Source organism: Nothoprocta perdicaria, unplaced genomic scaffold (genome assembly GCF_003342845.1).
Source record: "Nothoprocta perdicaria isolate Ctin4 unplaced genomic scaffold, notPer1 scaffold_248, whole genome shotgun sequence".
Taxonomy (NCBI): domain Eukaryota; kingdom Metazoa; phylum Chordata; class Aves; order Tinamiformes; family Tinamidae; genus Nothoprocta; species Nothoprocta perdicaria.
The window spans coordinates 1,000,911-1,012,065 of record NW_020455475.1 but is presented as its reverse complement, the minus strand read 5'-3'; the positions used below and the strand labels follow the sequence as shown (position 1 = coordinate 1,012,065).

The 11,155-nt window shown below is 41.7% G+C and overlaps 3 protein-coding genes across 3 annotated transcripts in view; all 3 read left to right on the top strand.

The window, feature by feature from the left end:
* The first annotated feature begins 2,174 nt into the window (after positions 1-2,174).
* Positions 2,175-5,736, top strand: LOC112947823. The gene is made up of 4 exons (XM_026039964.1): positions 2,175-2,226; positions 3,366-3,986; positions 4,927-5,574; positions 5,717-5,736. The coding sequence occupies exons 1-4, from the start codon at positions 2,175-2,177 to the stop codon at positions 5,734-5,736; spliced, it is 1,341 nt and encodes a 446-aa protein (XP_025895749.1).
* Positions 5,737-6,024: 288 nt separating this feature from the next.
* On the top strand, positions 6,025-8,140 carry LOC112947831 (zinc finger protein 431-like). The gene is made up of 2 exons (XM_026039972.1): positions 6,025-6,041; positions 6,260-8,140. The coding sequence occupies exon 2, from the start codon at positions 6,276-6,278 to the stop codon at positions 7,572-7,574; it is 1,299 nt and encodes a 432-aa protein (XP_025895757.1). The 5' UTR covers positions 6,025-6,041; positions 6,260-6,275; the 3' UTR covers positions 7,575-8,140.
* Positions 8,141-9,766: 1,626 nt separating this feature from the next.
* Positions 9,767-11,155, top strand: part of CDC5L (cell division cycle 5 like) — a 32,718-nt gene continuing 31,329 nt past the window's right edge. Inside the window, exon 1 of the mRNA XM_026039969.1 lies at positions 9,767-9,870. Coding sequence (XP_025895754.1) covers positions 9,826-9,870 — 45 coding nt within the window. The 5' untranslated portion in view covers positions 9,767-9,825. The remainder of the gene's footprint in view (positions 9,871-11,155) is intronic.

Here is an 11,155-nt window from a genome sequence, read left to right as displayed (position 1 = left end):
AAATGTTGCAACAGGTTGAAGGAGGTGATCCTTCCCCTCTGCTCAGCCCTGATGAGGCCCTATCTTGAGTCACTTTCTGGGCACAGTACAAGATGGATGTGGAACTACTGCAGAGAATCCAGCAGAGAGCTGGAGATGATGAGGGGACTGCAGCATCTCTCCTATGTAAAGACGTTGAGAAAGTTGGGCCTGTTCAGCCTCAAGTCACTTTCTAACTGCAGAAATGGGCAGACAGGAATTTCTGAGAGTCCAACAAAGGGAATCACCAAGTGCTTTAATATGGTATTTCCTTTAATATAATACTTGGGCTGCAGGGAATGATTAAACGAAAGTCTCTTCAATGAAAAATAGGGTAATCTAAGTGTCCCACTGCTGCAAGGTGTAGGCCTGCTTGCTGATGTACCATGAGAGTGACAATGTATGTATCTGGGAGGACACATAAAAGATAACTGATGAAGACCAAGTTATTCTGATTCCACATACTCTGCTGCTTCTGCTCGTTAGGTCCTCTCCTGTTCCCACTGGCCTCAGTGTGGAGAGCATCATCACCACCTTCCTCATAGAGAACTGCCAAGGCATTTTTAARAAGGACATCAGCCTGTCCCTTGATGCCTCAGCCGAGGAGTCCYCCGTGGACACCAAGACCTCCACAGGTAGGACGATTCACTGAGGCCTSTCAGGCCAGGGCTGCTGGGGGACAGGTTTGTGTTGGCTCTGGGAATGCATCTATGGAAAAACAGAGAGCTGCAGTGGGTGCTCCCACACACACAGCGCCCTGCGATCTTCCATTGCCCCAACAWATCCCCAGGAGGCTCTTTCTCCCCACAGGACATGCAGGGACTCCTCCAGATGAAGGCTCTACCAGCGACTGCCCAGAGCCAGCGGCTGAAGGCAGCTCCCCAGCCRTGSAGMYGGAGCAGCCCCAGGGGAGGAGGAGCAGCAGCRTCCCCAGGCCATCCCCAAGATGTGCCTCTGCCCCTGGCCTGACAAGCGCTATCAGGGACACSAGCAGGATGGTCTGGTTTTGCTCAGAGCCAGACCTGTCCATCCAAAACTGCTTTGAAGATAGGAGGAAGGGGCAGCTGCTCAGCAGAAGTGAGGCAAGTTTCCCACTTTAACAATAACAGCTGGGGCTGGAGAAGGCAGCACTTGAAACATACTGTTCAATATTGCGTTCACAGTTATCCAAGAGTTCTCTATAATCAGGTCTTCCTTCAACCGCTGCCTAGAGAGCTCCTTTCATAGTATGATGCTTCCTGTTCCAGCAGCTCCACATTAATCTTCTCTCACACACACAAAAATCACCCTTTTACCATAGACACAACTGGAAGTGTTTCTCCTAGACTGACTCATCCTTACAAAGCACTTTGAAGCTAGGAGGGAGCTGGAGTCACACTACCAAACAAAGGCTGTAAACATGGTTAATTTATTCATCCTAAGATTCTATTTGCAAAGACCAAATGATAAGCTTGGCCCATGTCAACACTTTTTTTTTTTTTTTTTTTTTTTAAATTTTCCTTTGGGAACTCTCCTTAGGTTACCAATTTGCACTATTAAGAGAGAATAGGCTCCTTCTAAAACGCTGTGCTGGAACACTAAACAGCTGTTAATCAACATTCTTGTGTTTGTATTGCAAAAAGAACTATTTCTAGGCCAGCAGGTACAAAATAGCTCCACCTTGTGTTCATCTGGCACTTACCAGAATTAAACAGTACAACAAGGACAAAGTCGAGATGCCACTCTTAAGCATCAGATATGTATATATCAGATAAGCATCAGATACGATGCTTAAGATACGATGAACAGATAAGGAGATGGAAAAATCTGCTTGGGTATGTCAGAACAATATCAAGCATCCTCACATCTTCAGAGGAAGAGAAATAACAGCTTGATCAAGAAAATTGTGTGTCTACGCTCCTCCTTTCGGAAGAAGCGGTGTTTGCACGACTTTGAGAGAGGGTTGATGAAGGAGAACAGCCTCCCCAACAACAGCACCAACAGCACCAACCGCCATCGCCCTCCCGCCTCTCTCAGCTTAAAATGGCGCCGCCTCCACYCCCCGGGCGCGCGCGCGGCGCCGCCCCCTCCTCTTTCCCGCTGCGGCGCGTGCGCACTGCGGCGGCGCCGGGAGAGCTGTGGGGCTTCGTGGGCGCGCAGCGTGGCTGCGGCGGGAGATGGCGGCGGAGGCGCCGGAGGCGCCGGTGGGTTCGGAGGCTGCTGATGGCTGTGAGTGTTCGCTGCCTTCATGGCTACCCGGCGCGGCCCGGGCCGTGTGGAGAGGAGAGCGGGGCGCTGCGGAGCCGGCGGGGGTGGGGAAATGGAGCGTTGGTGTGGTGCTGCGTACGCGCACGAAGGGCTTGGTGGGGGAGGACGCGCACTGGCCATGGTTCTTGCTGTGAGTTTGTGGTGGTGTGGTTTTTTTTTTTTTTTTTTTTTTTTTTTTTTTTTTTTTTTTTTTTTTTTGTTTTTTTGTTTTGTTTCGGAGTGTTTCTTGATTCGTTTTTGTTTTTTTTTTTTCCTCTGTCAACGCGTCATGAACGCTGAGGGTGGAGGGGGGGCACCTACAGGGGCTCTCCTGAGAGAGATCTGCTGTGCAGAGGGAGCTGCCTGTGGCGCAGTGGAGTCCAAGTATGTGGAAAAGCAGCTCCTGGGCGCTGGGCAGGCCGAGCAGGTAGGCAGGACCTGTGCCTACTGCCTAGTTCACTACCAAAAGCAGTGTGAGGAAGCAGTTGCACCCACTGGGCGAGTTAAGCTGAGCTGCCATCAGGCAGAGTTTTTTTTTTTTTTTTTTTTTTTTTTTTCTTTTAGGCTGTGTTTTGCTATTTGCATTGGTTTACACTGTGTCTTACCGGGTGGTTTTCCAACTTGAGAGTGAGAAGTCTCATGGCTTAACGTGGAGTCTAATGAAGATAGTGCAGGGGGTTGAACACTCTGTTCCTCGATGCTTTGTTGACTTAACATTTTATCTTCACCAAGTCACTTTATCACTTCTGTTCCTGTGCTGTTGCATCTCCTCTCTGGTATGTTTTCTGTTTTTCTTTCTGTTTCTCACCTAATACAGGAGTGAGCTCTGCAATATCTATATAGTTTCTGTAAAGATAATTTCAGCAGTGAATGCTAGGCACTTCTAGAATGCAAGTAAATTATAACACTTCTTAGTGCTTGATGGTGAGGGTTGCAGAATGGTATCACTGCTGTCTGCAACTATAAATGTCAGGGGTTATTTGTGTGTGGAAAAATTGAAGAGATGGAGGTGCTACATCTTGTAGCTGTGGGATAGTGCTGTGCTATGTATTTGATTTAAGAAAAATATTTACTTTTCATGTTTTCATAACATTATTAATATTTTCTTTTTCTATCCTTAGGCTCAGATGTCTTTGAAGTTGTCCTCCCAATCACTATCTTTGTTCTGAGTGATGATGATTTTATCCAAGATGACAGTGAAGAGCAGGCAAAGTTGCTTCCTGAACTGAAAGCAAAGGACGAGCAAGAGGCCAGCTGGGATAACAGCAGCTTCTTAAAAAGCAATGTGATACCTGCAGGTGAAAAGAACAGATTAAGGAGTTGGGAAGATGAGACTACTTCAAATAAGCATGATCAGGTAAAATGCTTGGAAGAAAAATGTGCACAGAGTGTGTGTAACAAATCAACATCAACTTTATCATCTTTAGCTGACCAGTGTGATCTAAGCAAGGATAGATACAATCCAAATGATGCATTACCTACATCAGCTTGGAAAACAGAGCTTGCAGAGGTAGATGAAACAAGTGAGAACCAGGGATGTGACAATGTTGACTGTTTTCAGAAGATTACTCTTCTCTCCCCTGCTGGCAAAGAGACCATCGGTGCAGATGGAGAGTTGACTTTAGCACCGACATCCAAAAATGAACGACCACTTGCCAGCACTGCAAGTATTCTTTTTTATGGCAGTCAAGAGAAAGAACCTGAAATTCACCCAGGGCTGGAGACAACTGCTGAAACAGGAGGTAACTTCCTAATGATATGAGTGCAAGGGTGAAAGAAACCATATAGATATGAGCCCTAGTGTTTAATGTTCAAGTTTGAAGTAGGTAGGAAGGCTTATAGAAAGGATGCTGAAAGAAGATGTGTTAGTAAGAGCCTTCAAATAGAAGGTAAGATGCAGCTGAAAGTGGGCACTGGCTGGAGTGTTTAGTTCATTCACAGGCCTCTATGAAAAAAGAGTTAAGACGCAAACTGAGAATGTTTCATTTGACTGCAGCTTGGGAGAGGGATGCCTTTCATTCAGAAAGAGAATCTGAAAACAAAGAAGTCTTGGGGATTTTCTATTCATAGGTAGATAGATAGGGAGAAAAAAGCATTGGGGAATTTATATTCATCAATGTAGACACAGACAGGGAGATGCGTGACTTGGGTTTAAGCTTCAGCATTTTTTGTAGCAGATAAAATCCTTCAGGAGGGATGGGAAAAAGCATAGTACCAAGAGTACTTTTAAAAGAGAAAGACAGAAGACAGCAAAGTACACCTTGTGCTTCTGTGATAACTAAGCTGATTGCTGAGCTTCTTTCTTCAGATGATGAAGTTCAGTAGTGCCCTGATAGGAATTCTGGCATAAAGCTGTTTTGTGAAAGCTTTAAAAGAGGTGGTGGTGTGTCTTGTGAAATTCAGAGCTTTGAGCAAAAGAGTGAAGCAGGCACAAGGTAGCTTCCAATTAGAATTACTTTTCTTACAATATTACTCTGATGGTTGGGTGGGTGGGGTTTGAGGAAAGAAGTGGCCAGGGAAAAAGAAATGGAATAAAAAAATACTAAGAAAAAGAGAAAAAAAAAAAAAAAGGGAGGAAGTACATAGTACAAAGTACATAGTAGGCAGTTTTGGAGTATTTCTATGGAATACTCATGAACATTGGTTAATGTGTGAAATCTCATTTGTGTGTGTGTTTTCTAGATACTGAGTCTTCAAAGAATGGAAGTAATGAAGTTAACAGAGCAAGAAAGAGACGCAAATCTGAAGATGAAATTCAGAATTTTCTCTTGGAGCATGAGCTGAGAGAAGAACTGAGGCTTACTCTTAGTAGTTCTCCTCCAGTTATTAATAAGCTTTCTCCTAATTCAGAAGAATTGCTAAAAGATGTAGGGAATATAGAGAGAAATCCTTTTCTTTGTGCTGAATCAAATTCTCCCACAGAGCATATTTATCAATCGTTAACTCCATTTTCCAGAAAAAAGTATCGTCGACAAAATGCAATTTCTCATGCAAGCCCAAAAGAATTAGAAAACCAGCAAGAAGGTTTATCGTGGCTAAGTAACAGTGTGAGCATCAAACCTCTTTCTAAGGGATCATGTTCTATAAATAAGCATGAAAAGCCAAATTTGAAATGCAGGTTCTGTAGTTCTGTATTTAAATATAGTGCACTTCTAAAGAAGCATGTTTATGCAGCTCATAAAGATAAGAAAAAATATAAATGCTGCTTTTGTAAAAGAACTTTCTTCTTTTCTGCCAACCTTAAAAATCACCTTAAATTTCATAAGAAAGTTACCAGATTGCAAAAGACAAGAAAAAATAGGATGAATGCTAAAAAAAGAAGGCAGAGAAAAACTGAAGAAAGAAAAACTGAAATGAAGAAAAAGGAAAGTAAATATGAGAATTTTTTTGTCAAAATTGAGAGGGACTTTACTGTCGATGTTCCTGTTACATTTTCCTGTAAAATTTGTTTCTTTGCTTCCTCAAATCCTAGGATGTTTATCCATCATCTGAAGGGTCATAAAGAGAGACCACCTTACCAGTGTCCTCAGTGTGATTATTCCTGTGTTACTTTATCCTATATGTTGAATCACATGTACTGGCATGCTGGGTATAAGCTGTATAAGTGTAGGTTCTGCACCTTTCTCTCATTGTATTTTACAAGCATGGTGAGGCATAGCTATGTCCATTCAAGAACTAACCCATATAGCTGTGAGTTGTGCCAGTCAGCGTTCACAACCGCCGCTGGATTAGAGAGACACAGAAGAAGATTACATGCCGTGAAGGAAACAGGCCAAGGGCAGCAACTCAGTGAATGTGTAAGTAAAAGAAGGAGAACCCAAAGACCTTTAACGAGTTATGTATGTGATGAGTGTCACCTAGTGTTTTATACTAGGGAACATCTTAACTTTCATAAGAAATTTCATGAGCAGACTAACAGTTATATGGATCAGAGTAATGAATACTGTGAAAGCAAAATATATCAAGTTGACAGTGATTCCCATGACTGTGTTTCTCTATTTCTTTCTGAGGACAGTCATCCAACTGGAGAAATGTGTAAAATGATGGAATTGGACTTTAAGCAGGCAGGTGGCATGTGGGACAATAAGAAAATGTGCTCTGGGCAGAAATTCCTTGAAAACAGCTATGGAAGCAGCGGTTTATCTACTTCTGAAAATGAATCAAAAGTTTTTCCAGAGTCGAACGTAGCAGACACTGTGATTTGCAAAGAAGAGCCTTTCTTCAGCCCTGTGGGCACTTATTCCCAAGTTCAAGATAATGATGATGCATACCATAAACGTGTGGAAAATTTTAAGGATACATGGCCTTCGAGTTTGTCCTCATTCAAAATGTACAAATGTGAACACTGTGATTATGCAACTGCTGCTTATAACAGCCTTAAGGCGCACCTAAGAGTACATAGACATAAACTGTTTGAATGTAAAGAATGCAGTAAGACGTTTAGAACTTCAAGCCATTTGCAGAGACACAGCCGTCTTCATGTGAAGAATCAATATGAGTTTGGTCACTACTTCTGCGTAGATAGCTGTTTAGAGGATTTTGAATTGCGTCGTGAAGGGCATCTAGGTATGTATCCTGAAAGAAACTTTGTTTCCTCAGAAGGTTTAAATGATGTCGATTCCTTGCTTTCTCTGAAAGCGAGTGGTCAACACACAGAAGTCCAGAGGATCAAACAGTGTGATTTGGCAGCACAGAGTCAGCCTCAGTTCTATCAGTGCTCAGAATGTGAATACACTACTTATATTTTAAGCAATCTTAAGCTGCATGTGAGAACTCATACAGGTGAGAAACCTTACAGCTGCAATGTTTGTCAAAAGAACTTTCGTACTTCCAGTCACCTGAAACGACACAAGGTCTTACATTTTAATGTGAAACGTCTCAAATGTAGGAACTGTGACTATTCAACAGACAAGTGGTTAACCTTGAAACAGCATCTGACTTTACACTCTGGTAACGAAATCTCATCTAGTGGGAATGTCTATGAACAAAAGGTACTGCCTGTCAAAACATTCACATGTGAAGAGTGTGGCTATAGCACAACCCACAATGGAAACTTTAAGCAGCACTTGAGAATTCATACAGGGGAGAAGCCATTCAAGTGTAGTCAGTGCTCAGTTTCTTTCCGCACATCTGGCCACCTGAAGCGTCATTTGCTAACTCATCTAAAGTTACACTGCAAAAGGTGTGCGTTTTCTACAATAGATAGATACGCTATGCAAAAGCATGCAAAGACACACAAAGTGTGCAGGTGTAAAAAGTGCAACGTCACTTTTTCTACCAAAAAGCTGCTTGAAAAGCATAAATGGCAACATTTAAAAGCTGGGATGTAAACATAGAAGTTGGAAGCTGGGTCTTGATTTTGGAGGGTTTTGCATTGTTTGAATTTACTCATTGCTTTGCATTTATAGTTGAGACTATAAAATCAAGATTGTCTTGCCTCTGGTTCTTCTGAGAGCTGTTCCAGCAAAGGTTGTGCTATAAAGAAGCTCTTGGAGTTGCATTTTCACGTTGAAGCAATTTTTCTGCTSTCTGAGGTCAGAGCTGTGATTTGCCCTATGCTTATCAGCTGAAACACTCGTAAATGGGTGATCGTATTTTCTGTCACTCTTTTTTCCTAAACTGAACTTTTGTTTAGGTGAAGTAATGTCTAAAGGGAGAGTGATGTGTATTGTAGTGCGAAGTAATAACATTTGAACTAAAAATTTGTAGATGTAGTTGGAGGCTTAATGCTAACTTCCATCTGCTGAAACATGTATTCCTTCCTGCAACCTTCCTTCACAAAGATTGATGTAATTGCTGGGTAACTAGGATATGGAAGTCTTTACTACTTATAGATGTATATATGAAATGTTTTTAAACACTTAATCTTGCCTGTAATTATCATTGATAGTTCTTTTGAGATGTCTGAAAAAAAAAAAAAAAAAAAAAAAAAAAAAAAAAAAAAAAACAGTAATGTTGCTAACTAACCAGATCTTTTAAGATACTGAGAAACCTCAAATCCATTTTCACGGATTTTATGTAGATGCCTAATAGTAGTCCCCTATGAAATGCCTTATCTTTCCTCAGGCTGGTAAAATGTAGTGACTGCTCTTCGGGGGGGGGGAGGAAAAAATAACCATATTGTCTATTTTGAGAAACAAAGAATATATCCATTCATTTAGTCACTTGTCTGTTGCAAATACAACCTGGATTACATTAAAAACTTTAGCAGTATCTTGAATTGTCAAAYTTATTTTGTTAAATTAAGAGCTTTATTGTACTTTTTAAATGATATGTATCATGACATGAACCAAACCACACTTATTATATAATAGAAATGCAATAAGGTGAACGTTACATCCACTTTGTAATCACACTTTGAGTTATATAGTGCTGGACACCATGAAATCTCTACTATTGCTTTCTTCAAAGGTATCCATAACAGCAGTGTTATCTTGAAGGGAAATAAAATGGCAAAGGATTTGTACTAATTGTCCTTTGGTGCTGTAGTTCAATCCACAAAGTAGAATAAGCCTATAGCTAAACTTGGAGGTTATTAAAATAAATCATTGTAATTTAAACAGTTATGTTACTGTTCTGAAATTTATGTTTTTCTTTGTTAATAAGGATGATACCTTGTAGAGATAAACTTAACCAATAGGTGCACGTATAKAAGGTAGAGCAGCAAAGGAATTTAAATAATCTGGTGATTTTAGTGAATCTAGTGATGACTTCTATTGATGAGGTTATAGTAAAACTCTGTAACCCCATGAAGGTGCTGCTACTATTGGGAAATGAAACRAGAACGTTTCAGATCTTAAAATTACTGTGCTAGCTCTTGGAATAAAACTGTGACAAGGAAGTATGTTAGATGCTAACACGTTGTTAGTACCCAATTGGGAAATGCAGCTTCAGCGTTTTATCATCATTATTATTGAAACAGAAGCTCTGCAATCTTAGGTAAATTCTAGGTAAAGACCACGATACACTAGAAGGTCCAGTAAGCTGTCTTAACATGGATGTATGAAACCTGGATGCCACTGCTCCATTTTTTTTTTAATTAATAGTAAAAGTAACAGTGGTAAAATCSTAACTTTCTTCTGCTCTTCTGTCTCCTTCCCCTGCTTTTTGTAGGTTTAGGAGCACGAGGGGCTTAGTGAATAGTCAGCTTGTCCKTTAAGATCAGCTGCTCTTCCTATGTGCTTCCTCATAGAGTGGAGGAAAAAAAAAATGCCCCTCAAATATGTATCAAAATATTTGATGAGTTAGTTAAATAAATATTTTTTTTACGCGCAGTATTTTGTTGCGCTCCCAGGAAAAGCTCCGCCCCCTCCTCCTGGCCCCGCCCCCAGGCCCGTCAGCGCCCAGCGCTTGGCGCCTGCGCACAGCGCCCTGCCGGGCGCACTCTTCGCTGCGCGTGCGCAAACGGTGCCGCCCCCTCCGTGCCGCCGTTGCCGCATCGCCCGTGCGCATGCGCAGAGCGCGCACTCTTCCGCGGACGGCGCCTGCGCGGGGTCTCTACCGGGGCCGTTGCGACGAGCGGCGCTTCGCCGCCTTCCTCCCTTTCTCCTCTGCCCAGCTTCGCGCCCCTTCGCCGCCAAGATGCCGCGGATTATGATTAAAGGCGGTGTGTGGCGGAACACCGAGGTAAGAGCCGTTGGTTTCAGTCCCCCCCACTCCTACTCTGGGCCTCCTCAGCGATGGGGGGAGGTGGGGGGGGCGGTCCTGGGTAGGTGCGCATGCGCTATTGGAGGGCGCCGTCCTGCTGCGCATGCGCGGAGGGTGTCCCTGTTTTTCTCTAAATTGCAGATAAAAGTGAAAAAGAAAACAATAAAGCAAAAAAATAGTTATTTTAGATTATTTTTTTCCAGGTGTTATGTTCAAAAGCAGAGGAGGCACCTGACACTAAACTGTCATGTGCCACTATATGCTGTGGACACTAATCATTTGCATTGTTCAAAAAGAGTGGGGAAAAAGTAATAAATCTGTTGTATTCTCTTAAATATCCTCGGTCTGTATCAGGAGATTGTTGAATYGCAGGTCAGCTGCGGGTAGGGAGTACCACTGTGTATTTGCCCTGTTCTTRATTTCATAGCTGACTTGTTTTCACAGCATGAGTTGCATAAAYCATTTTTTTACAAGTGTTTCTGTATATCAGAGATGAAATAGAAAGCTCCTTTTATTTGCTCCTTTGTCTATGATTGATCTAATATCAATATACAGTATTAAAAATACAGGAAGTGGAAATAGTTGATAGTTATTAGAAAAATGACTGATAACTTGCAAATCAGTCTGCGAGTGTCATCAGTATAGCTCTATCATCGTCAGTATAGATAATTTATGTATCTGTTTTTCATATAAATCATATGAGCTTCTTTGCAGTAGCACCTGAAGGCGAAGCTCAGTTTACAGTGAAAGCTGCCGTGTACTGCAAGAGCTGTGTGCACTGGACAGGTGACTTGCACTGCACTGTGCACCCAAACAGGTTCTAAACAACTGCAGGTGCTTATTGGATAGAGAACACATCCATGATTGTCAAGGGTACAAAAACGAGTTGTTCAGTATTTAAAATACTGTTGCTGACTTGTGAGAAAAACAGAAGTAATGAACTCATTTGTCCAGAGAAGGAGAAAATAGTGGATTGACGAGTTGATCAGATTATAATTACTCATTTTCGGCATTTGATTATTATCTCTGGGCACAGTTCTATGTGTATAAACAGACTGATCTCCAAGCTAAAGTAGTAGTAACTGAATCCATTACATATTTTTCTCTATAAACTTGTAAGGAGAAGCATTTCTGATCTTCAGATTCAGAATGTTTAAGAGATTTATTTTAAGGATTGTTTGCAATAGAGGAACTTCATAATTTGTGATGTATCTTTTTTAAAAACTGAAGTTTTTAAGAACTTTTTTCACTAGCAGGTAAATAT